General features: G+C 46.1%; 1 protein-coding gene across 1 annotated transcript; it reads right to left on the bottom strand.

Moving 5' to 3' along the window:
* Positions 1 to 601: 601 nt before the first annotated feature.
* URB2 (URB2 ribosome biogenesis homolog) lies at positions 602 to 18,446 on the bottom strand. The gene is made up of 9 exons (XM_032183524.1): positions 18,311 to 18,446; positions 17,017 to 17,193; positions 11,710 to 15,094; positions 10,521 to 10,681; positions 9,117 to 9,227; positions 7,944 to 8,186; positions 7,106 to 7,196; positions 5,624 to 5,763; positions 602 to 1,283 (listed from the first exon to the last, which is right to left on the bottom strand). Exons 1-9 carry the CDS (start codon positions 18,434 to 18,436, stop codon positions 1,086 to 1,088), a joined length of 4,632 nt encoding a protein of 1,543 aa, XP_032039415.1. The 5' UTR covers positions 18,437 to 18,446; the 3' UTR covers positions 602 to 1,085.
* Between the last annotated feature and the right edge of the window lie 3,111 nt (positions 18,447 to 21,557).

Below are 21,557 nucleotides of genomic sequence, written 5' to 3'. Positions count from 1 at the left end.
GTTCCAGTCTTCCTCCACATATATTTTAACACAGCTAATCACGTTAGAGTAACGAGGCCTAGCTACTAACTGTGTGCACATGTGAGGAGTTCCACCACTTACAAAAAGTTTGGATCTTTACTCTCTACCATTCTCAACACAATAATCTTCAGTAGTTTGGCTAATGAAAGACAGTTATTTGATGAAGCTCCTACAGGCTCGAGTGTGGTTAATTTACCACAACTTATTACCGTCAGCTGGGTTGCAGTAAGTCCAGGGCTTGCTCTTAACCTAGAGTGAAAGCAAAGCAACAAGGCTCGGCTTAGACCAAAGAGGTCTCAGATAGGCCTCGGTACCTAGCATTTATCACAAGCTAAAAATGCAATGTGAGAGCTAGCAGAGTTCAGATAACCAAGTGTAATTGCTTAATGACAGTAAATCGACCAGAGCTTTAAGTAATCAGTCTTTCTGATTATCAGGAGGATCGCAAGATATGTCAGTCGAGAAGGAAACTCAATAGGTCGGGTTGCTCAGGATTGGACTCAGCAGCAAAAACAACCACGTAAAAATATAAGAGTTTTAATTTTTTATTTTTTATTTTTTTTTACTATATTTCCACAGTATTGTGACAGTAGCCTACCACACAGCTGTGTGATAGTCACAAAGTTCCTCAGTAACAAATATGAATTATCACCATACAAAAATATGCATCTAATTGCTTTAATTCTGCTTACCATGTAAGTGAGTTACAACCCTCAGAGGCTTTTACACTAGGTTATTGCTTCCACAGAAAGCACTGTGATGTGCCAAAGCCTGAAACCCAACATCTGCTGCCAAGACTGCAGCAAGCTTCCAGAAAGTTCGCTTGGGGGCTGCACAGGTGCAGCAGTTCTGCCATTCGTGGCACGGAGCAGGACAATCCTTCCTCCCTGATCCCCTTTTCCCCATTATGAAGGTTGGTTGTACAGAAAAAAAATGCAACACGTGCTTAAAGGACCCTCTTCAGATTTGATCTTACTCGTCATCCCAAAGCAAACTGAACTGAGGGTTTTCTGAGCACTGCTGGATCAACTCATAGCTGACCATGCAGCACCAGGCAGAATTCATCACGCAGTATATTTTTCCTCCCCCTGCTTTTTTGCTTTGTGGTAGCGGTTGTAATCATTGTACAGATCCTTAAAGACCTCCCTTACACCTGCTGGTAGCGACACATTTAAGAACTTGACGTCCCGCTCAATGCAAAGGTCAAGGATGTGATATATCCCCTCTGTGAGATGCTTCTTCACAGCTGGGTGCAAAGTCACCTACAAGAAGAACAAAACTGCATTAAACTTGAAGACAAAAAAAAAAAAAAGCATGAAAACACCCTTTCCATGGCTAGTGTACATTAAAAGTGCTGACAACATGTTATTGAATGCATGAGACCACCTGGAATAATCCATTAGATAAAATCCAGCATGTCATCTTGTGTAGCATTTTCCTGATTTTTGCAAATATATTTTGCAGAAGAAGCATGTTCCTTGCAATAAAGTGCATGTGAGTGCTACTACACACACTGCTGCAGAGACAAAGACACTGATCATCTTTAGAAACAAGTGAAAAGTCCTCAGCAGGAAAACTGTAACTAAAATATTTGCCCTGGATTACACATTTCTATACATTCTGTACATATCGTTAGCTGTATGCTCTGAAGTCCCAGTTTCAAACAAGCACTGACTTGAAGCTAGTCTATTGTTCACACTGGGTAATCAATCACTTAACAACTTGGTATTTATCTAACAATTTGTATCTGAGGATTTGAACGTGTAAGGTTTAGTGAAAGAAGCTTTCTGAAAGCTCAGGAGATGTGCATTTCCTTGATCTGACATTGGAAATCAAGTACCTCACCTGAAGTCACGCAGAAAGCTGACGGCAGAACTGGGAATACAACCAAAGACCCCTGACTCAGTGCCCTGCTCCTGCCATTATCCCTGCCCAACCCCACAGCCTGCTAACCAGCCACTAACCAGGCTAGTTAACCAGGCCACTGGAGGTGGTGGACAACCCTGGAGTCCTCTGGTGCTCCACATAAACTGGAATTTGTCCTGTGCACACAAATCACTTGCTAAATGCTTCACTGCCTTAGGCAGTGCTGGCCTCTGGCATAATCACATTATTTTTGCAGCAGAACCACATCTTATCTTTGCTGAATCCCAAAATTAGCTTTATGCCTCCAGACCTAAGCCTCTGCACTCCAGGCCTGATGAAAATTACATAAAAGGCTGCCATTAAAATTCAGAGTTCTTTCTTCCTCAGGCAACTAATAAACTTTCCCCTAATGAAGTGCACTCCTAATCACTGTGACAAGCTCCTGCTCTCCTTCTGCCCTAAACACAAAAGAGAGAATATATTTTATTAGGGCTGCTAACATAACTTGGAAGAACATATAACAGGCATTAAAGCACATAAGCCTTTCTTTTGATTTCTGACCCTGAAGAGTTTGCTTGACCAAAAGTTTGTCAGCCGATCTATTAGAAGGTTTGTAAAAGATGTTATTTCGCCCTGCCATGCACTAAAGGAACAGAACAGCTGAGCATCACAGCTCCCAGCAAATGCATTGGGCTTGCTTCTCCCTCCACAGAGCAGAGAAGGGATTGCAGGGAATAAGGCGAGGGAGACACACAGCTATTGACGATATGGATTAGATGGCCCACTTGGGATGAGCAGATACCTCAGAGCTACAGTTAATGGAATTACATCCTTCACTTTGCAAACCAGCCTGCACCCGTGCCTTATTTGGGCCATTCCTGCTTTGCCGTGCAGTTTCCTATAAACACCCGCCAATAACACCATGGGAAGCAAAAGCAAAGATTTAAACAGCTGCCACTACTAGCTGGCACTTAATTATGCTTCTAAGTGTTTTATGGTCTATATAGTTAGCACAACCAATTTGTCAAGCATTACAGAGCTCTTGATGTGCGACATTAAGTGTGCGAAGAGATATTTCACTATTGCTGAATCAAGCAACAGCTCATACACAACAAGGGAAGAGCGCTGTCAAGAGTATGAAGGAAGCTAGAGATGCCACCCACTTCAGCAAGAAATCTTTCTAGGTTATCACAAAACAATTTGCAAGTATATTTATTTCCTGGTATAAAAAGGACACGCTGAGGGAACTATTACACAACTGCATTAGGAGCAAATAACTGTTTAGGCCAATGGTTTTAGTCTGGAGACCCTTAAAAAGGGTTCCAGTAAGTGTGCAGATGCCTACGTGAAGATTTAAATTTATCAACAGCATGTTTTTCTCAGTGATATTTCACAGACACCCAAGGTCTTTGGACCATAGGCAGCAAGTCACTGATCTAGACTCGGATGAAATAAATGGCTAGAGTTTTTCTCTTCATCTGCAGAGCAACATAAAAGATATGTATGATATGTATATGCCCCTTTAGGACCAGCACGCTGAGTCCTCTCCTTCCTCTGATACCCACCAACTCTCACTAGGCTAATGGTGAAATAAATCACCACCTACTTGTGATCCATCTATTCTGTCAGAGACAGAAAACACCCCTTTGTTACAGCTTCTCACGGCTCACTACACAAATTCACCTTTCCACACTCAAATGCTCCACGCATACATTACCTATCTGCGGTTTCAACTATCATCCATCATTTTCCATTTATCAGCGAAAGCATTACACAAAATTTTCCTAAAATCTTGTGAGACTTTGTACTCAGTCTTAACACTGAATAAGTCTCCTTCTGACTTGAAAAGGTCAACTTAACTCAAAAGGTCATTTGATAATTCAAGCCAGGTCCCATTTGAGGAAAGGCTCCATATTCAGTGACGAACAGAATTCGGAGAAGTTCAGAGCAAGTTATATAGAGCAGTAGTCTTAATTTATCCCTAGTTTTGCTGGACTTCTGCATATACTGTGGCACTGAAACAGGCTACCAGGACAGCAGTCATGGCACCCAGCCTGCTGGAGTTCAAGAAGCATTGGGACAATGCTCTTAGACCTATGGTTTAATTTTTAGGTAGTTCTGGGTGGAGCCAAGGAATGGACCTTGGGAGTCCCTTCCATTATGGGATATTTTCTTCTGTTATCTCCAGGTGCTGTCTGCCAGAGGCTCCAGGTGCGGTCATGCTCCTTGGCTATGGTGCAAAGCACATTTTTTACATCTTGTCCTGTCCAGACTGGCTCAAGGGCTACTGCATGAATTGCCTGGTTTAATTTGCTCATAGGCTTGTGGCTGGCTGTTCAGGGCCCCCTTTAAAATCATTCTCCTTCCAGGTCACTTGACAGAGAGGACTTACAATCAGACTGTAACTTGGAATATGTATTCAGACTGTACACTTGGAAAATCCATTTTCCAAAAACCCACAACACCTAAGAAAGCTTGTGCTTGTTTGCTGTTAGTTGGTAGAGACAGCTGTTACTTACTAATCATATCCACTGGGATCTGATGGCATCCATCTTGCTATTTTATTCTTAAAAACTGGTTCTCCTGTGCAGGTCCTTTGACCATATTTTGATTTATGGCAAAACCAAATTACAGAAGAATGTGATGTTCAGACTAGAAAACAGCTTTCAGGTGAGTTTCAGACTAGATATTAGGAATAGGCTTTACACTGGAGCAGGCTTTTTAGTCAGTGGCTGATGCCCCATGCCTGTCAATTTTCAAGAGGCATTTAGGTAATAATATGCTTTAATTTTTGGTTAAACCTGAAGGGTCAGGCAGTCAGACCCTATTCTGTAGGTCCCCTCCATTCTAATAACCAACACACCAGGAACAGTAAGTAACTGACATATCCTATTGTTTTACTCCCAAACCTCTGAAAAAAGCCAGGCAGGCAACAGAGAAGGCAGCTGAGTTTAAGCTTCAGTTTTCATTACTTACACTGCTTAACATAATCCTTTAGAAACATAGAACCAGTTAGGATATTTTTGTGGAAGGCCTAAAGAAGACTACAATTAATTTCTCTATTTTTGGCCCATGTCCAGGCCTGAGCCACAAATAATCAGTTTGCAGGTGCTGACAATGCAGGCAGCATTCAAATCCTCATGAAATTTAAACCATTAGGTTGGAGGGAATGACAAGTTGAATTTAAGTCTGGATGTGAGAAGCTGCTGACAGGCTCTGGCATCAGTAATAGCAGGAATAGCTGTTTTCAGTAAGGATACTAATGATACCTTTGGTGTGGAAGGAGAATTACTGAAGAGCCAACAATTCCCCAGCTTGGTAACTTTTTTCCTTTCACTCATTCATTTAACTCAGACTAAAAGAGAGTTTCATGAAGGATTTTCCTTCATTACTTTGCCTAGATGGGGCTCTAACAGACATCAGGCCTGAACAACTGACACTGCCTGGGAGAAGAACCTGAACTACCACATGAAGAAAAAAAACAAGACTCAAAACATGATAGAAAAAGCAAAAGTTCTGTAAATAAGTATTGCATTGTTTTATCTAACACACACACACAAAAAAAAAAAAAAAAACAAAAAACAACCCACTGCCCACTCCTTTAGAAAGTTTTTAGGAGCTGGGCGTTATCCCAGTTCCTAAGTCCCTGGATTCTCAGGGATTTGGACCAAAACTGTATCCCCATGAGGCACATGCCAATACCATGGCGCTTTTAAAGCCGATGAGAATGTATTACCTTCTGCAATTCGGTCACGTACTGAGCCACAATGAAAGCAGAAAACACAGTGAATTCCTCTGTTTTTGCAGCAATGTGACTATACATCCGTTCCACTAGGTGTGCACACTTCAGTATAACTTCAAAGTCATCTGTGTTGCCTAAAACAGAGAGCAAGTTGCAGTCTGGTATTTGAGGCTTTAAAATACTACTTAAAAAGATTAGGCAATCTTCCATGATTCTTTAACTACACAAAGCCAACATCTGCTTGCCCATTTTATCTTATTTTCTTATCAAGCCACAGCTGAGAGACCCCCTCCCATGCTCACAACACACCATACACATCTCTTACAATGGCTAGTTTGTAAGAGCACACTAATTCCAACTTCATACACACTGCAATGCTAGAAGTATTTGTTAGACATGCTGAGAAGTGAAAGCAGCAGCTATGGTCCCTGCCATAATTCAGTCCCAGCTAGCACTGTGGAGGTGAAACCAAGGAAACTGGAAAATCATATTCTCTACCTGACAGAAAATCAGAAGACGTCTCTTAGAAACAGCATAGTAAAAAAGCTTTCTAATGGCATTTACTATGTGCAGTACAAGAGAAGAAGCCACATCACTGGAGACTGGAGAGAGCACTTGAATTCACTCTTTCAGTAGGCAGTGAATGAGGAGAATCAACACAAACAAGAAGGGAAATCTAGAAGTCATTTTCGTGTTATTTTTTATGCAAATAAAACAATTCTGCCAAGATAAACAGCATGTTTTTTATTTTGAGGATGCCATGTAATGATACGTTTTCTGTGACTATTGTCTCACATACACACATTACAGAATGCAAATTCTCTAACAACTTCCAGTAGAGTCCTTTTTTTTTTTTTTTTTTTTTTTTGAGATACTTGAGCCTGTAACTTGAAATCCTTGACCACACAGATATATCATCTAATTCCAACATATACTAAAGATATGTAATGCCTTGGCTTTATGCTTAGCATAGACTAGTGAATATTCAGGTCTGAAGTAAATGGTTTCAGTCTCAAGAAGCTCCAGAAGCTCCATTCAGCACGACCAATTTGGGGTTATCACTCAGGTGTGCTAACATGTATCAGCAGAGCTCACAGCCACCCTGCTATAAATGTCTACACTACTTTCAGGAGCAAAAGTTGATAGGAAGAGCTGAAATTGGACACAGCAAGCCTTACTGGTTCCTGACCACTTGCCAGCCAGTTAGAGAAGAATACCTTACTCCCCCAAAAGCAGTGTTGTCTGGATGCAGCTCCAAAGGAGGCCTAGTTATCTTTTGAAGTCCAAGATGCTACGAAGCTCATCCTCAAATTTACATGCAAGACATGTAAATTTGGGACTGATGGTTTCCATGCCACAGCTAGGTTTCGAGGACTTTCCTTTTGGTGTCAGACTGCCTTCTTCTGCAACTCCTCTTGCAGAACACACAAAATTATTATGTGTATATACAGTGTGAAAATGGAAAAGATATGGTACCTCTGTCTCCTCTCTGCCGTCCTTCATGCATGACAGAAGCAACCAGGCGATGAAAACTGTTCAGAAAAGATGGTGCAGCTTTCAACATCACCTGCAAAAACGTGAAATAAAAACACCTGAGATTACGTAGTAAAGGCAGTGGAGAGGGCAGATGTACACTACCCCATAGTCGGGGGGAAATCAATTCCTGTGAAGGAGACTATAAAGCTTACACAGGTGTCAGGAGCACAGACTATCTTTTCATTCTGCATCTGTACAGAATCTAGCACATGAGAATCCTGGAAAACTACACTCCTGAGTGTATTCAAATATAAGTAACAAGTAAACATCACGTTTCCTTTTTGCTTTCACCCCTATCTGCCTCTTCTTTGCATGAGCACCCCTGACCCTGTGCAAGCCCTGGCATGCTTTCACCTTCCCATGCCAGCAGGCTGACAAGAACACCCAGATGATACAAAGTCTGAAGGTCACCAACTTCTAACATGCCCAAGCCCCATTTTCAAAGGCCTGAAAAATCCTGGTCTCCCGTGAGACCGATTTGCTGGACCCTGAGCTATTTTTGCTTCCAGAAGTCAAACTGCATGGGATGTTTTATTTTAATCTAGCATCAGGTTTATAAGCAATCTGCTGCCAAAGACTAACAAAGAAGGCCTAAAACAAAGGAGGAGAGCAACTGACAGGAGGTGACTTCAAAGCTTTTAAAGAACAAGCTCTACAAAGTACTTATATACTACAAGGGGAAAGTGTATCAAAACCACTCTTTAAAAGTTTCTCATCACCAGCTTCTGTCTTGGTTCTTGACTTTTTTTCCCCTTCTCCTACCACCCCGGAGATATACCTTTGGATGGCACTGTACGACAGAGAACAGCACTTCATGGACTCCCAGAAAGACACTGCCATAGTCTTCGGTCTTCAGATGATCCAGAGGGATGGTGAGGAGAATATTGAATGCCAATGCAACGTGGTGCGGATTCAGGAGAACCCTTTCTCCTTGCCTTAGCAGAGCTGCTGCAGTCTCCAGAATAGGCACAACTATGGTGGCAGTCAGTGACTGGTCCTGGCAGGCCTCTTTGGTTTGCATCTACACAAGGACAGGACAAAGAGGGAGTGCATTAGCCACCCATTGCAAGCATTCAAACACCAGACACTATAATGCTCTGACTTGAGTCAACAGGACAAGACTGGTGCAAGCTGGGCTGCAGGGAGACTCCTTCATTTCAGTAGTTTTGGTATAACTGCACCCTGGGCAGAGGATGCACGTGATGCATTTCAAGCAGGCACTGCTCTGAGTGCGGAACTGTACCTGTTTCCCAGTCCCCTGACAAGGTGGAAAGGCTACAGCAACCCGCACCTCCCCACAAGTGTACCAGTCCAGTTCTCTCTTGCCCAAGCATGCCAATCTAACAAAAAGGGCAGAAATTACAAGCTCAGTTTCCTGGTGCTGCAGAGCAAATCCTGGTCTAGAGACACCATCACCAAGACAGAAGGAAAACCTACATCACTAGGTTTGCATGCTGGACAATCAAGGACACAAAAACTGGATTTGGTTACTGCCAATTAAGTTTCCTATTCTAAAGTCAGTGACTTTTTTTTTTTTTTTTAATATGAGTACTTTTTTCTTTTTGTTTTGCTGTCATTACTGTCTGCTGTAACACATGGCTGATAGTTTCCTTCTCTTTTGGACAGGAAGGAGGAGGATAGGAGACCCAGACATATCCGCAGCCTAACAAGCCTCTCCCAAACTCCAGGTTACACAGTTCAGCCCCAGAAAATTACTGATAAGAAACGTCTGACCTACACATTGCACCCACAGGGAGAGACTCACTTCAAGAAGGAGAGGAAAGATCTAAAGGAGACAGTGCCATAGTGCTGGTGAATCTGATAGGGGTTTGTCTAGCATCCACAGTTGTTTTGCTCCCATATTCCTCTGTGCTGAGTTACAGATGCAATCACTACAGACTCCAACAAATAAAAGGGATAGGTAATGAAGTTACAATAAATAGATACTTACAGCTAAAGCTGTGATTATCTGCGGGCTGGCAAACCAGAAAGCTTTCTCTTTGTCTCCACTTAATGGGCAGCTGAGCACCAATTTGATTAGCATAATAGCTGACAATACTTCCTGCAGAAAGCAGATTGACAACCAGTCACAGGTACAAGACTCACTGGCTCCTCTCAAGTACAAAAGAGCCCTTTCAAGGGCAGTGACAGTTTTGAGCATTACCAGAGCCTTGATACATGGAAGTCCTCCTACCAACACACCTCTTTGGAAAATCGTGATGTAATCAGCAGCTCAATGAAATTCTTTGTGCCGAGGGCAGCACTGGCCCAAATGTGCTGACACTGCATTTATTTTAGAGTCAACTTACTGTACAAAAAGGTTTGAAGTGGTTTTTAAGAAAGGAAAGCCTTTTTTAACTGCCACTACACAAGAGAGGGAAGCAGGGGGAGTACAGGGATACTGGAACACTAAGAATGCTGCATTCAGCAGCAAGGTGGGTTTGGATTTGTTTAAAAAAATAATAATTCTGACCATTAAGCCAAACTGATTAAAGAAACATACTACAAGCCAAAACAAATAGGTCTTATCAGTGTGTATCAACCCCAGAGTGCACACATACATATTCCAATGCTTATGGTGGCTGGACTTAGAGGCATACACAGGAATTCCAGATACACTTTGAAAAACAGGTATCAAGAATCAAGGTGGCATAGTCACATCTATTTCTGACAAGTATGACCGAATCAGATAAACCCCGATTTTAATCCCAGTTTTGATCTCAGGTCACTGGGCCTTCTATGAAGGGAGCAGCTGGCTTTTTAACCTCAAGTGTTCTGGGTGTTACCAGTACTGCCTAAGCTTCTCTGGAGAAAGACATAGTATTTAAAAAGCTACTGAGCAGTATCTTGTTATTACAGAGTAAAAGTCATTACAGAGACAAATGCTGAAAGCATGGGCACAGTTTTGGTTTTATTTAAAACTACTAACATATTTAAGAATGGCATGCCTTTAGCCCTGTTAAGAGCCATAGACAAACAGTGGTTAACCTCACTGACTGCCAGTGTCTGCTGTGCTACAGCTCTGATCAGCAAGTAAAAAAAAAAATTTCAGCATCATGTATAACATCAAAGACACAATTTCTGCTGACAATACAAGGAATTAAGGCTATTGAGTCCTTAAACTAGATGGAAAGACTTTCCAGGAAATTTCCATGACCCTTCCACCTCTCTCAGTTTATGTCCAGAACGCCACACAACCCACTTACCAAGCCCTTAATCACGTAGAGTTATTTGACTCAACCATAAAGCAGAAAGAGGAAAAAATCTTTAACCAGATGTCATTCAGCTAACACATTTCTTCAAATTAGAGAAAACTGAAGAAAGAACTTGACAATAAACCGAGCTCATTCCTTACTTTAGCCTTCTGTTGCCAAATGGTCTTCACCTCAAGCCCCTGCAGCACCAGCCTCATGATGGCATAAAACTCCTCGGCAGAGCAGCTTCCCAGCAGCTGGGCGAGCACCTCCGTCAGCTCTGGCTCTATGCTTTTAATCATCTGGATTGTGATCGCAGGACCTGCACATTCAAGAGACACAAGCATGGCTCAACCAATTCCCCAAGACAGGGACCTCCACAGGTTAGAACAGGGGAAATCAAACCTTTAGACAGCTCTGTGCATGCTTTTTCACCACTTGAAGGCACAGAGAACCCCATGAATTCCCTTCTCACACACACACTAGTGCAATGCATTACCATTTTCAGGAATTTACTACCCTGGAGTTTACAGAGCAGTCGTCATACCAATAAAAAGCCCTCAACAGCATGGAAAGGCTTCTTAGTTCTACACGTATCCACTGGATTTGTGTCAATGATGAAAGAGCCTTCTTCACCAGGAATCTGTATTTCAACTTACTTAATGCTTTACACATTTATTAAAGATTCTTATAGCTTTTACAGTGATTAATTATCCCTCCAGGCTAGAACACTTCACCAATGTTCAGTAAAGTTAGGCACAGGATGAGAGAGAGAAGTCAGCAGAACGATTACAGCAATTGACACCTCCTCATGGTCCCTACTCCTGGTGTGAAACCCCTGCCCTCACAGAGCAAGAACAGATTTTCCTGCCATTTCTAGCCCCAGCTCTTTATTTGATGGGGATAAAGGGTCTGATCTGCCAAACTCCCCCTGATTTTGACAGAATTACCGGTGTTCAGCAACCTTAAAATCCAGTATTTCTGACAGTAAACCAATACTGAAGATTTCTAAAATAAACAAGCAAAAGTTATCCTTCTCTTCAGTGCAACACACAATAAGGAACTGTGAGATGCAGAAGACATGCACGTTTACAACATCCAGAAGATCCTTACCAGATTAGATGGCTGCTGTGGCCCAGGTACCACAACACTGCCTCCTTGAAAATTTTCTTGTTATGTATTTAAAAAAAAGGATAGCTTACTGATTTAACACAAGCAGAATTTTTAAAAAGCTGTATATTTTGCAAAAGTTTGTGTGTTTTTTTTTGTTGTTTTTTTGTTTGTTTGTTTTTAAACTTGCCTCTATCCTGCAAAATTAGCAAAAGAAGTGAAGAAAAGGAGTTTTCATACCAGCAAGAAGCTTGTTTATAGCAAAAACAACAGTGACTGCAGTTTCTTTCCCAGGACACAGCTCTGGCACCGAGCAGAAGACAGTCAGGAACCGCAAGGCAAACTGAAGGAACTGCAAGTGGCCTCCTGCAGAGGGCAGCTCTCTCAGTATCTGAGAGTAAAACTTCTGGTACAGTTCAACACGGGACGGCTCCAGAAACCCACTGGGCTCCTCGGGATTCTTCTGCCAGCCTTTTGTGACAGCGTGGCTCAGATCTGCCTTGAGAAGAGTCGTGACAGATGGTATAAACGCTACAGGCAAAGGCTGGTTTTGGGTGTTACTCTGAACACCGTGTTCAACAGTTCTTCCCATCTGCTGGACTACTGGCTCCAGCAAAGCAGACAGTATGTCTGTAGACTGCAGCTTCTTCTCTGGCTGCTGCTGAAGGTAGAGCGTGAGGACATGACACAGAGTGGTGAATGACACGAGCAGTAACTGCTCAGCTGCAGGATTCCAGTTTTTACAGCATATGCTTTTGGCCACACCAACACCTGGCTTGCAGCTCACCAGGAAAGACATGAATTTTTCCAAGTTAAGCCTCGTACTTTGCCTTCTTTCAACAATCATGTGGAGAAAATGCTCCAAAGAGGCTTGGACTTCCTGGAGATACTCTGCCCATATAGGATCAGTCAAAGTATCACTGAAGAATTTGCTAACTGTAAGCTGGGAGGTTATGACGGCTTCCAGAACATCGCTGGCATGAAAAACCTTAAAAACAGAGTTGGCATTCCTGCCAGCTTGCAGGCACCTCAGGAGGTGGAAGCAGGTACGTAAAAATTTCAGAGATAACTGCTTGCTGCAGGAGGCGCTGGCCCTGGTATTGGCTACCAGGGACAGCAGCACCAGAAAACACCGGTTACAGTCAGAGGGAAAAAGGCTGTCCAGCTTCAGAAGAGAAGTAATTTCTAGCAAGCCCAGGCAGCTTTCTAGCTGGCTTTCCTTCAGGATGACAGGGGAACCAGTTTTTGTTAACTGTAAGATACACTGGGCAACTTTCTCCAGGGTTTTCCACGACAAACTGAGCTCCTCCTTCGGCTGATTGTTTCCTGGTGGTGCTTCTACCACACCAAAAGGTTTGGAAGGAGCCAGGATTTCTTCATGCCACGAGATATTACCTGCAGACAGCTGCTGAAGTGGCAGACCTACCGAATCCCTAGCAGCAGAGGGCAGCACCCGAGTGAACTGATGAATAAGGCTGGTCAGAAAAGCACAATGCAGAACCTTCATTTCTGGGAGAAAGGGACTGTGCATGAAACTGAGACAGATCTTTCCGATGCTGATGGAAGGCTCCTGGTCTGCAGCAGCTTCCTGAGCTCTGGTCAATACTAACGCCTCCAGAAGCACATCTGCAATGTACCGTACATCTTTCAGGGAAATATATGGCAACAGGATAGTCAGGTTGGAGATGACGAGGTGCCAGTGTGCTGTGGGGTAAGTAAGCTCATTTATTGTGCTGATATCTCCATCCCATGGTTGAGATTCTTCCCTGTTCATGGCGGCTCTCCCAGCTTCCAGGATGAAAGCTGCAGCACACTGCAAGGCCTGTACGTCACCATGAGCCTGCATTAAAATCATCTTCATTTTCTGAAGCGTGAGCAGTTCTAAGCAGTATTTACCAGTGGAGGCAAAACTACTCGCAAGTTCCACGACTCTCTCCCAACACTGCTCTTCCACACCAGGGAAGAAAGCTGAAACATCCCAGGGCTTTGCAGCAGACATAGCAGCAGCACCAGCATTTTCAGGCAATGGAGACTCATATTTGGTGCAGCTAATAGCAAACAAAGCATCTACCTCAATCCAGGTGTAAATGAGAAGGAGAGCAGAGTCGCTGGCCTTTCTTAGCCAAAGGTCTGGCTCCTCTTCCTCTCTCCCAGGAGCCTGCAGCAGCTCTATCAGCGGCTGAATTACTCCCTCCTGCATCTTGGCCAGCAGACCCTGGGTGCGAAGGACCACAGGGGCAGGAGTGATATCATCTAGGCTCCCCATGTTGAAGAGAAAAGCGTGCAGCACCGAGCTCACTGACATCAGCTTCAAGGCCATGTCGGCAGACCCTTCAACAGCAGGAACCAGGATCTGGCACTTCTCCACTAAGAGACCTACAATGTCCAGAACCTGGTTGGGCGGCAGCTCGAGGAGGCACTCGCGAAGCTTTACTGTCAAGCCAGCAGACAAGACGGGCAGCCTCAGTTCATCGACAGCGGGCCAGCAGATGACTGTCAGCACCTCCTCAAAGAGCCGTGGAAACTGCCGCAGCTTGGAGTACGTCTGAAACACGGCGTGGAGGAGAGCCTCCTGGGGCTTCTTCGTACGTAGCTCAGCGACCTTGGCATCCACCCAAGCAGAGGCCACCAAGTCAACCAGGTCTGGCTCTATTATGAGGTGGTTTAAGGATATCAAGAGCTTGAGACACCTGAACCAAGCCGGGATGGAAGCTTGGGAGTGACTCAACAACATCTGCGCCAGCTCACGGTAAAACCCAAACTGCACCTCCTTGTGCCGGATGCGGTCGCTGGCAACGTTGTAGATATCGCTGCTCAGCACCAAGCTCAGAAGCTGCTCCAAAGCAAGCAGCTCCGTGCTCCAGTCTGCAGGGGTCAGCACGTCCTCCCTCGCTCCTTGCTGCAGGCCCGAGAGCCTGAGGCAGCCATACAGCCTGCTGAGCATGTGGAAACACACCAGGTGGCTTTCTGCTTTGCAGTAGGAGTCCAGAAAGAGCTTATATAGCAGGGACACCGAACCAGCCACCACCGCTCCATGGATGGCAGGTTCACAAAAGCCACTGGCCAGCTTGGTCTGCACGGTGTTTACTGGTAGCAAGAGGCTTTTCAGAGCTCCTTTCTTCTTCTCCTGGAGCTCCCGTTCCGGCAGCAGCTCCTCTTTGTAGGATGAGAAGAGCTCAGGCTGGAATAACCCAGCCCGCAGCAGCGTTTCCACTTGATTTCGGATTTCCCTGCTTAAGTGCTGACGCACGTGGCTGTCATCGGCCTGCGTCCAGCTCCTCGTGGTCAGCAGGTGCCTCAGGAGCAGGCTCGGCTGGAGCAAATGACTTGCCACTTGCCCAAACACCCGATTTGGGTTGGTTTGCTGCCTCTGGATCAGGAGGTACTGAGCAAAGGTGAGGTGGAGGATGCTGAACAACTGGGAGTCCACAGCATCATCAGAAGCCAGCTGCTGACACGCCAGCTCAGCAAGCTTGCTGAGGAGATCAACCAAGAGCTCACACTTTGCTGTGTAAATGATGGAGAGCGAGGGAGTAGAAAGAATGCCGCTGGAGCAACTCAGCACCGTGCCAATGTTTTGCTGTGTTTTTTGGGAACAGGCCTCTGATAGCCTTTCATTGATGACCTGAAGGTTGAAAGAAAAGAAAAAAAGTTGATTTTGTACACAAAGACAAAGCTCACCATAATGAACTGATGTCATCTTCTAGGAGCTCTGGCTGCAAGCAGGAAGCACCAGGGACCTGCTAACAGTTGCTGCTGGGCTTCTCATATTATACATCTCAAACTAGGAACTCCTCTGGCCAAAACTGTGTCCCCTCATTTGTTTGCTAAATAGGATATATGCGGAACCACTGGTTCAGTATGAGCATTACCAACAACAGAGCTAACTGGACACATTTTATCCTAATAAATAATCTTGCAGAAAGGGAAGAGAGAGAAAATTCCCTCCCTTCTTGTAAGGTCCCCCAAATTGTGTTCCAAACAAATTAAAACAAAGAAAAAATATTCCAACTTTTGATCCAAGAAGTCTACCATAAGCAAGCATGTCTATGACTAAATACCATTGATCCCTTCTAATAAAACCCGAAGTTTCCTGTACTGATACCTGGAAGACGAGCGTCCTCTCTCTTCTTTGAGATTCACAGTTCTAAAGAACTGAAGTTTAATCGAACTTTCACGTCCCTTCCTTTTCTCAAACTTTGTTTTGATTTTCCTACACTTTTCTCCATTAATTTCCCTTTTATCTGCTCCCTTTTCTCATCTCCAAATAGTTTTGTCTTTAAGCTACTCCAGCCTACTACCCAATCAGACAGACAAGTTTAAATTTGCACACTTGCACTGTAACTTCTCTGGAGCACAGCCCCTCTCATCAAACCAATTTTCTGTAGTTTGCAACTCAATTTCTGCAGGTAGACAGTCTTCTCCCATTTCCTTCCAACCAGAGCACAACTGAAAAGGTCATTTTTTCCAGCCATTTTGACTGCTAACACAGGCATCCATTAATTTTATCATCTCCGTAATCACGCAGCTGAATAAAACTATCAGGTTCAATTTTGAACAAAGTTCAATTGTAACTGAAGCTTCCCCCATCTGTTTTCATCTGAGACTAGAATAATGATGATTAAGATCAATAATGATTTGATGTCACTACTAAACTGGTTTAACTTAGTGAGCAACATAATACTTTAAATGGGAAAGCTGTGAGACAAAACAGGGTTTCAGCTGACAAAAAAAAAAAAAAAAAAAAAAGTCTCCTGCTCCCTGCTCTCCTGCTTCACAGCCAGCCTTTCATCTGGGAACGTGACTTATTTCCAGTACAGCACAGTAACATGTACCCAGATTCATGCAGGGTTCTTCAGATGAAGAGAAACTGGGGAGAACTGTGCTAGAAACCCAACACGTGTGAGATGTGTACCAATGAGTATGGGTTAAAGCCCTTTTTGATCTCCCACACACATAAAGAGATAGCCCAGAGAAGCATAGATGTGGATGTGGCAGTGCACAAAGTTGGTCTGCTGGGGAGAGAGAGCGGAAGGGGAAATGAAAAGGGCATCTCGTTCAGAATCATCATAAAAAGTTGCAAGGTCCTAGGGAGGGCCTACTGAAGAGCACGTCACTCTGCATAAGTACTCATGCCAAACACACTGATGAGCCTCATGTTCAGGGAAAAGTCTCTCCTTCCCAGGCAGAATAATAATATAAACAGTTATTAATACACAATAATAACATACGTAAATGAGCCTTTACTTACCTATTGAAATACTTAAACCAGTTCCTTCTCAGACAGTTTGGAGAATTTAAAGACAGTGGGGCAGATTAACTTGGAGGTTACTATTAGAATGCTCTGCCATTTTCAGTCTTAGTTCTGCACAAACACAAACTGTATTGCAGAACAGAAATAGGAAAGTTTGTAGTAAAAGTCCTAAAAACCATCAGCTTTATTATTATTTATTTCATACAACACCCTACCTGCAGGGAAGGGTCACGTATTGTAGAAGACAGGCACTGCTATTCAACATATTACAAAATACCCACAGTTTTAGTTACCTGTGCAATTGAAAAGCTGAGAGTGATCGTCTTCCCACTCTTCAACAGATTCTGTAGTCTTCTACTGCGGATAACATCATCTAGATACGCCCAGAGCTTCTCGACAATTTCATCCTCCAGATCAAGCTTCTTATTGTAGTATGAAACCAATGTATGGCTTACCCAATCAAGTAATACCTGTTAACAAAATGGAAAAAAAAAAGTGAAAACGTGACAAAAGTAGTACCTCTTCACAACTGCAGCACTTGGGCCATGAGAACTGCTCTATATCTGAGTAAAACAGGCACTGAATAAGCAGAAAACTTCACTTTTGAAGGCTTCAGTCAAGGCCTAAATTCCTAAAACCTTTAATTCTTAATCCAGCGTTGGCCCCGTGTTCCCCTGAACCTTCTCAAGACAGCTTTCAGGAGCCGACGTCCTAATGGCTTTGCATCAGCTTCTTCAGCAGAGGCTGAAAGTCTGATTGTAGTTATTAATGATTGTTGTTGTTAATGAGCAATGGCAATCTTTTGAATCAAAGGCCTGAAATTGTGGAATAGAGTCACAGAAAGGCTCAGGCTGGAGGAGACCTTAAAGAAATCCGAGATGATCTTTGCTTTCTGACACTTGGTGTGCCTCTCAGATCACCCTTTGGGCAGGTTCAGATTTACCATATAGAAATCCAGGCCTGGGAATTTAGAGGTGCAGAATGAAAAAGGTTGAAGGCTACTGATTTGTATTGTTGATTTCAAAATAGGGTGTGTGGCTACATGTATTATCTAAGTAACTTAAAGGACGGGAATGCCAAACACTGGTGTCAGACGGTGCACACCCTGGGTTCCCACAAGACCACCGGGCTGGAGGCCCAGCACAAGACGCCCTTGTTTAAGGGAAATACCGACCTTTAGGGTGCAAACCAGAGACCTGAGGGGAGAGGCCTGGAGCTGCTGGAAGCACCCACAGCTCCGGTCAGCTCTCGCACCCTGAAGCTCTGCTCTCACCCAGCTCCGACCCAGCCGCAGGCTGCGCAGGGGCTCAGCGGGCACATCCCACAGGGCAGCTCTGCAGGCAGCGGCTTCCCCTGGAGCCACGAGGCGCCGCACACGTGCTGCCCGAGGGGCTGCCTCTCCGTGCCTTATCGCAAACCCTCCTGCCGATGAACCCCGCCGGGACATTTCCCCGCAGCACCAGCAGCTGCGTGCGCGCTCCCACCCGGCACCCACCCCCCCGCGGCGGCCAGCTGGGTGCCGGGAGCTGCTCCTGGAGGAGGAGGAGGAGGAGGAGGCGGCTCCCCCTTCCAGCCGGGCACCCCTACCTGCTCCTTGTTGGGCAGCACGCACTGCTGCGACACCCAGGCGAAGCGGGCGAGCTTCACCTTCTCCCCCCACGGCGTGCGGCCGCTCTTCAGCTTCAGGTGCACGCCGGAGTACACGGCCGCCATTTCACCGCTCCCTCCTTCCTCCTCCTCCTCCTCGCGGTCCCTCCCCGGCTCCCTCGCCCCGTCCCGTCCCGTCCCGTCCCTCGCTGCCTCCCCCCGGTCCCTCCCCGGGAGGCGGCGCCCATCGTTGCCGGCCGGAGGGCGCCTGCGCGGGGGCCGCCCCGCTCGCTGCTCCCCGCTCCCCGCTCCCTCCCCAGCCCCAGCCGCAGCCGCAGCAGCCATGGAGCGGCCGCCGCCGGCCGCCGGTCCCCGGGCAGCCCCGGCCGCCCCCGCCAGTCCGGGCGGCAGCGGCGGCGTCGCCCCCGCTCGGTGCCGCCGGGCGCAGTGACAGCGCCGCCCGCCCCCCGCCTGCAGCCCGCAGCCCGCAGCCGCCCGCCCGCCGCCGCCGCCGCCTGCGATGCTCAGTGAGTGCGGGGACCCCGCGGGGACGCGGCGGGGACACGGGGACGGGCAGCGGCGCCGCCCGGCGGCGGGAGGAGGCGGCGGGGGCCGGCGGCAGCCTCGTGGCGAGGCCCCGCAGGCCCGGCCCGGCCCCGGCAGGAGGAGGCGGCGGCGGCGGCCGCGGGCAGGGCAGGGCCGGGGCTGGGCGCCGGGAGCCGGGCGCGGGGGCGCGGTGGAGGTGGAGGGGGCGGAATCCGCCCTCCGTAGGGTCCAAAGGGGGAGCCGGGCAGCCGGGGGGGCTCCCCCGAAACCCCGCTGGGGCCGTGGGGAGCGCCCCTCGGCTGCTCGGCACCCCCCCGGCCGCTGAGCGCGGGTTGATCGGCACCGTGCTGGCTGCCGAAGTTGTGCAGCTCCGAGATGAGCCGAGCATCGCCAAGCTACAAGCCAGGGGGATTCACGAGCTGAGGCCCGGGACGCTGTTTTTAGTGGAGAACGCTCCAAATGGGCTTTCCTGCCGGTGGCTCTCTGTTTGTTTGTATTGGGGTTGCGTGCTCCTGGTGGTTCCCTGCCCACAGGTCTTCCTGGGAGCGAGAGCGGGCTGTCCCAGAGGCAGGGCAGGAAGGCAGAGTCCCAAAAAGCAGCGTTTCCAACACTGGTTTTCAAGCTTTTTTTTTTTTTTTTTTTTTTTTTTTTCCTTCGTACGTCTGTGCTGGTGATGTTTCAGGGCCGGGGAATCTGCCTAAACCTGTATCCAAGAGGTAGGACAGGCAGGAAATGAACTTCCTTGGCCTAATGCTTGGTGCTCAGCTAATCTTCTAGGAAAGAGGAACTTGCGTTTTGTGCGATCGGTCTCTCTGCTGGGGTTCTTCTCCGTTTTTGGTTCCTCAAAGAAAAGTAACCCCGTACCCTTTTTTGGCTGCTCCGACTTGTGACACTTCAGCACTGTAGCTGGGCAGACCCTTGATGCGATATTTCTTCTCTCTTTCCTTACGTGTTTGGCTTATCGGTAGAAATAATGAGTGGTGTTAGTATTTATCGCTCTCTCTGGGTGTTTGAGAAGAGTGAGGCAGCTCAGCCTCGTGCACGATCGTTTCACGCTTTCTGCAGACACAGGCAGGGGTTGCTCTGTGCGTATTTTGAAGGTTATCTTCAGCTACGAGATCTAGTCTCAAAAGTGATGCAGAGGTTAAAACAGCAAAGTTGTCTTTTTTTTTTTTTTTGTCTTTAAATTCTGCATCATTGACCTGTTGTGAACTGGCTCAGCTTGAACCCATTAAAGGCGTTTTGGCAGGCCTTTCTCCTGTTTATTTTATGATAAACTCTAGTTTCGAGGGCTTGCTAACGAACATTTGCAGGAATGTTGGTTTTGCTCTTCTGGCACTTTTTATTTTATATCTTTCACTGTGAGCGCGTTTCCCTGCTCCTGTGATGTTTCCTTATGACATGCTGAGGGTGAGAGATAATGGGAAGGTGAAAGAAACCTGAAATGAAAGTAGGGGTGGCAGTGTGGGTCCGGTGAAGACTTGTTTCCTGGAAGGCAGTTGCTGCTCTGTCACCTGGGAGTGGGGAAGAAGACCTCCTTGAGATGCCGCTTTAGCACTCAGTACTCTGGCAGCTAGGAGGAGCGCACAGAGTCTGCGAATGGAGCAAGAAAATGGACAGATTGCACAAAGCAAATGTCACCTTGCTGATCCTGGCTGAAGAAACTGGGGCTTCCCTGTTATCCCCAAAGCTCTGCAAAAGCTCGGACTTGAATCAGCTGCCAGTCACTGCTCCTTTCCCGGGCCCTTCTCTCTTGCTCCTGAAATACTTAAATCCTGGTGTTGGAATTTGAGGCTACAGGTTAATCAGTTGTGTATTTTTTTCCCTCTGTTTTCAAATGATCTATTTCTGCTGCTGCTCACCTGCCTCTGCTCAGCAGTTGAAGACTGATTTCGGTGCTCCTCTTGTTTGTCACTCCAAAGGCTGCCCTGCACTTCTGCGTTTCTCACAGATCGGTTTTCAGTTTCTCTGCTCCACGAGGAGTTAATGAGGAATGATCCGTCTATGCACGGTGTCCCCTAATGGATAAGGGCTTTCTCGCCAAGTCTAGTGCAGATTGGTCCTGTAACTACAGAAAAATGCACAGGCAAGGATATTTCTAGATTCTCTTTGTTTCTGAGCCACAGACCTGAGGCTGATTTGCCCAGTTTTGATTGCTAAACCACTTCAGAAACGAGGAGTTGAGTCTGTTCAGTGCTATTTTGGGAGCAAGTTTCTTTGGACTATAATCCAAATCTAGCAGTGTTAGATGTAAACCCTCCAAAACAGTTTCTAGAGCTGAAATGCACAACCAGGAGAGCATCACAAATTCAATTAGGTTGCTGCCCTAACCCAAGCTGTGTGGCAGACTGCATGCAGAAGCATTAGGGTGGACCTGGGTGGGAAATTCGTACACGAGCCCGTGCTGCTGGCTGAAATGCAGAATGTCAGTGTAACACGTTGTGAGGCTTAGATAAGAGCTGTTTTTTGGGAGGGTGCTCAGCTGCTGGTCAACCTCTGTGTCCACCCTTCTTTGTAGATTTCACTGGTGTTGTGTCTTCTGCTGTTTTGTGCAGCAGAAAAAGTGTTGGATTTGAGACAGGGTAAGTCGATGTAATTTATTTTAATTGCAAGGAAGATTAAAAGGAAATTTGTTTTTGGAGTGGAATAAGCTGTGGTTGAAGCTGATGATTTTAATAGGTCTATCTGGAAGTGCTTTCCA

The sequence above is a fragment of the Aythya fuligula genome, chromosome 3 (genome assembly GCF_009819795.1).
Source record: "Aythya fuligula isolate bAytFul2 chromosome 3, bAytFul2.pri, whole genome shotgun sequence".
Classification (NCBI taxonomy): Eukaryota; Metazoa; Chordata; class Aves; order Anseriformes; family Anatidae; genus Aythya; species Aythya fuligula.
This window is presented reverse-complemented; position numbering and strand designations above follow the sequence as displayed.

Excerpts from the sequence above, each read along its gene's own strand:
- URB2 (XM_032183524.1), bottom strand. The coding sequence starts at position 18,436 with ATGGCGGCCGTGTACTCCGGCGTGCACCTGAAGCTGAAGAGCGGCCGC. Across the intron at positions 10,682-11,709 it reads TATAAACAAGCTTCTTGCTG|GTCCTGCGATCACAATCCAG; the intron begins GTATGAAAACTC and ends TTGAATGTGCAG. Across the intron at positions 8,187-9,116 it reads AGATAATCACAGCTTTAGCT|ATGCAAACCAAAGAGGCCTG; the intron begins GTAAGTATCTAT and ends GTCCTTGTGTAG.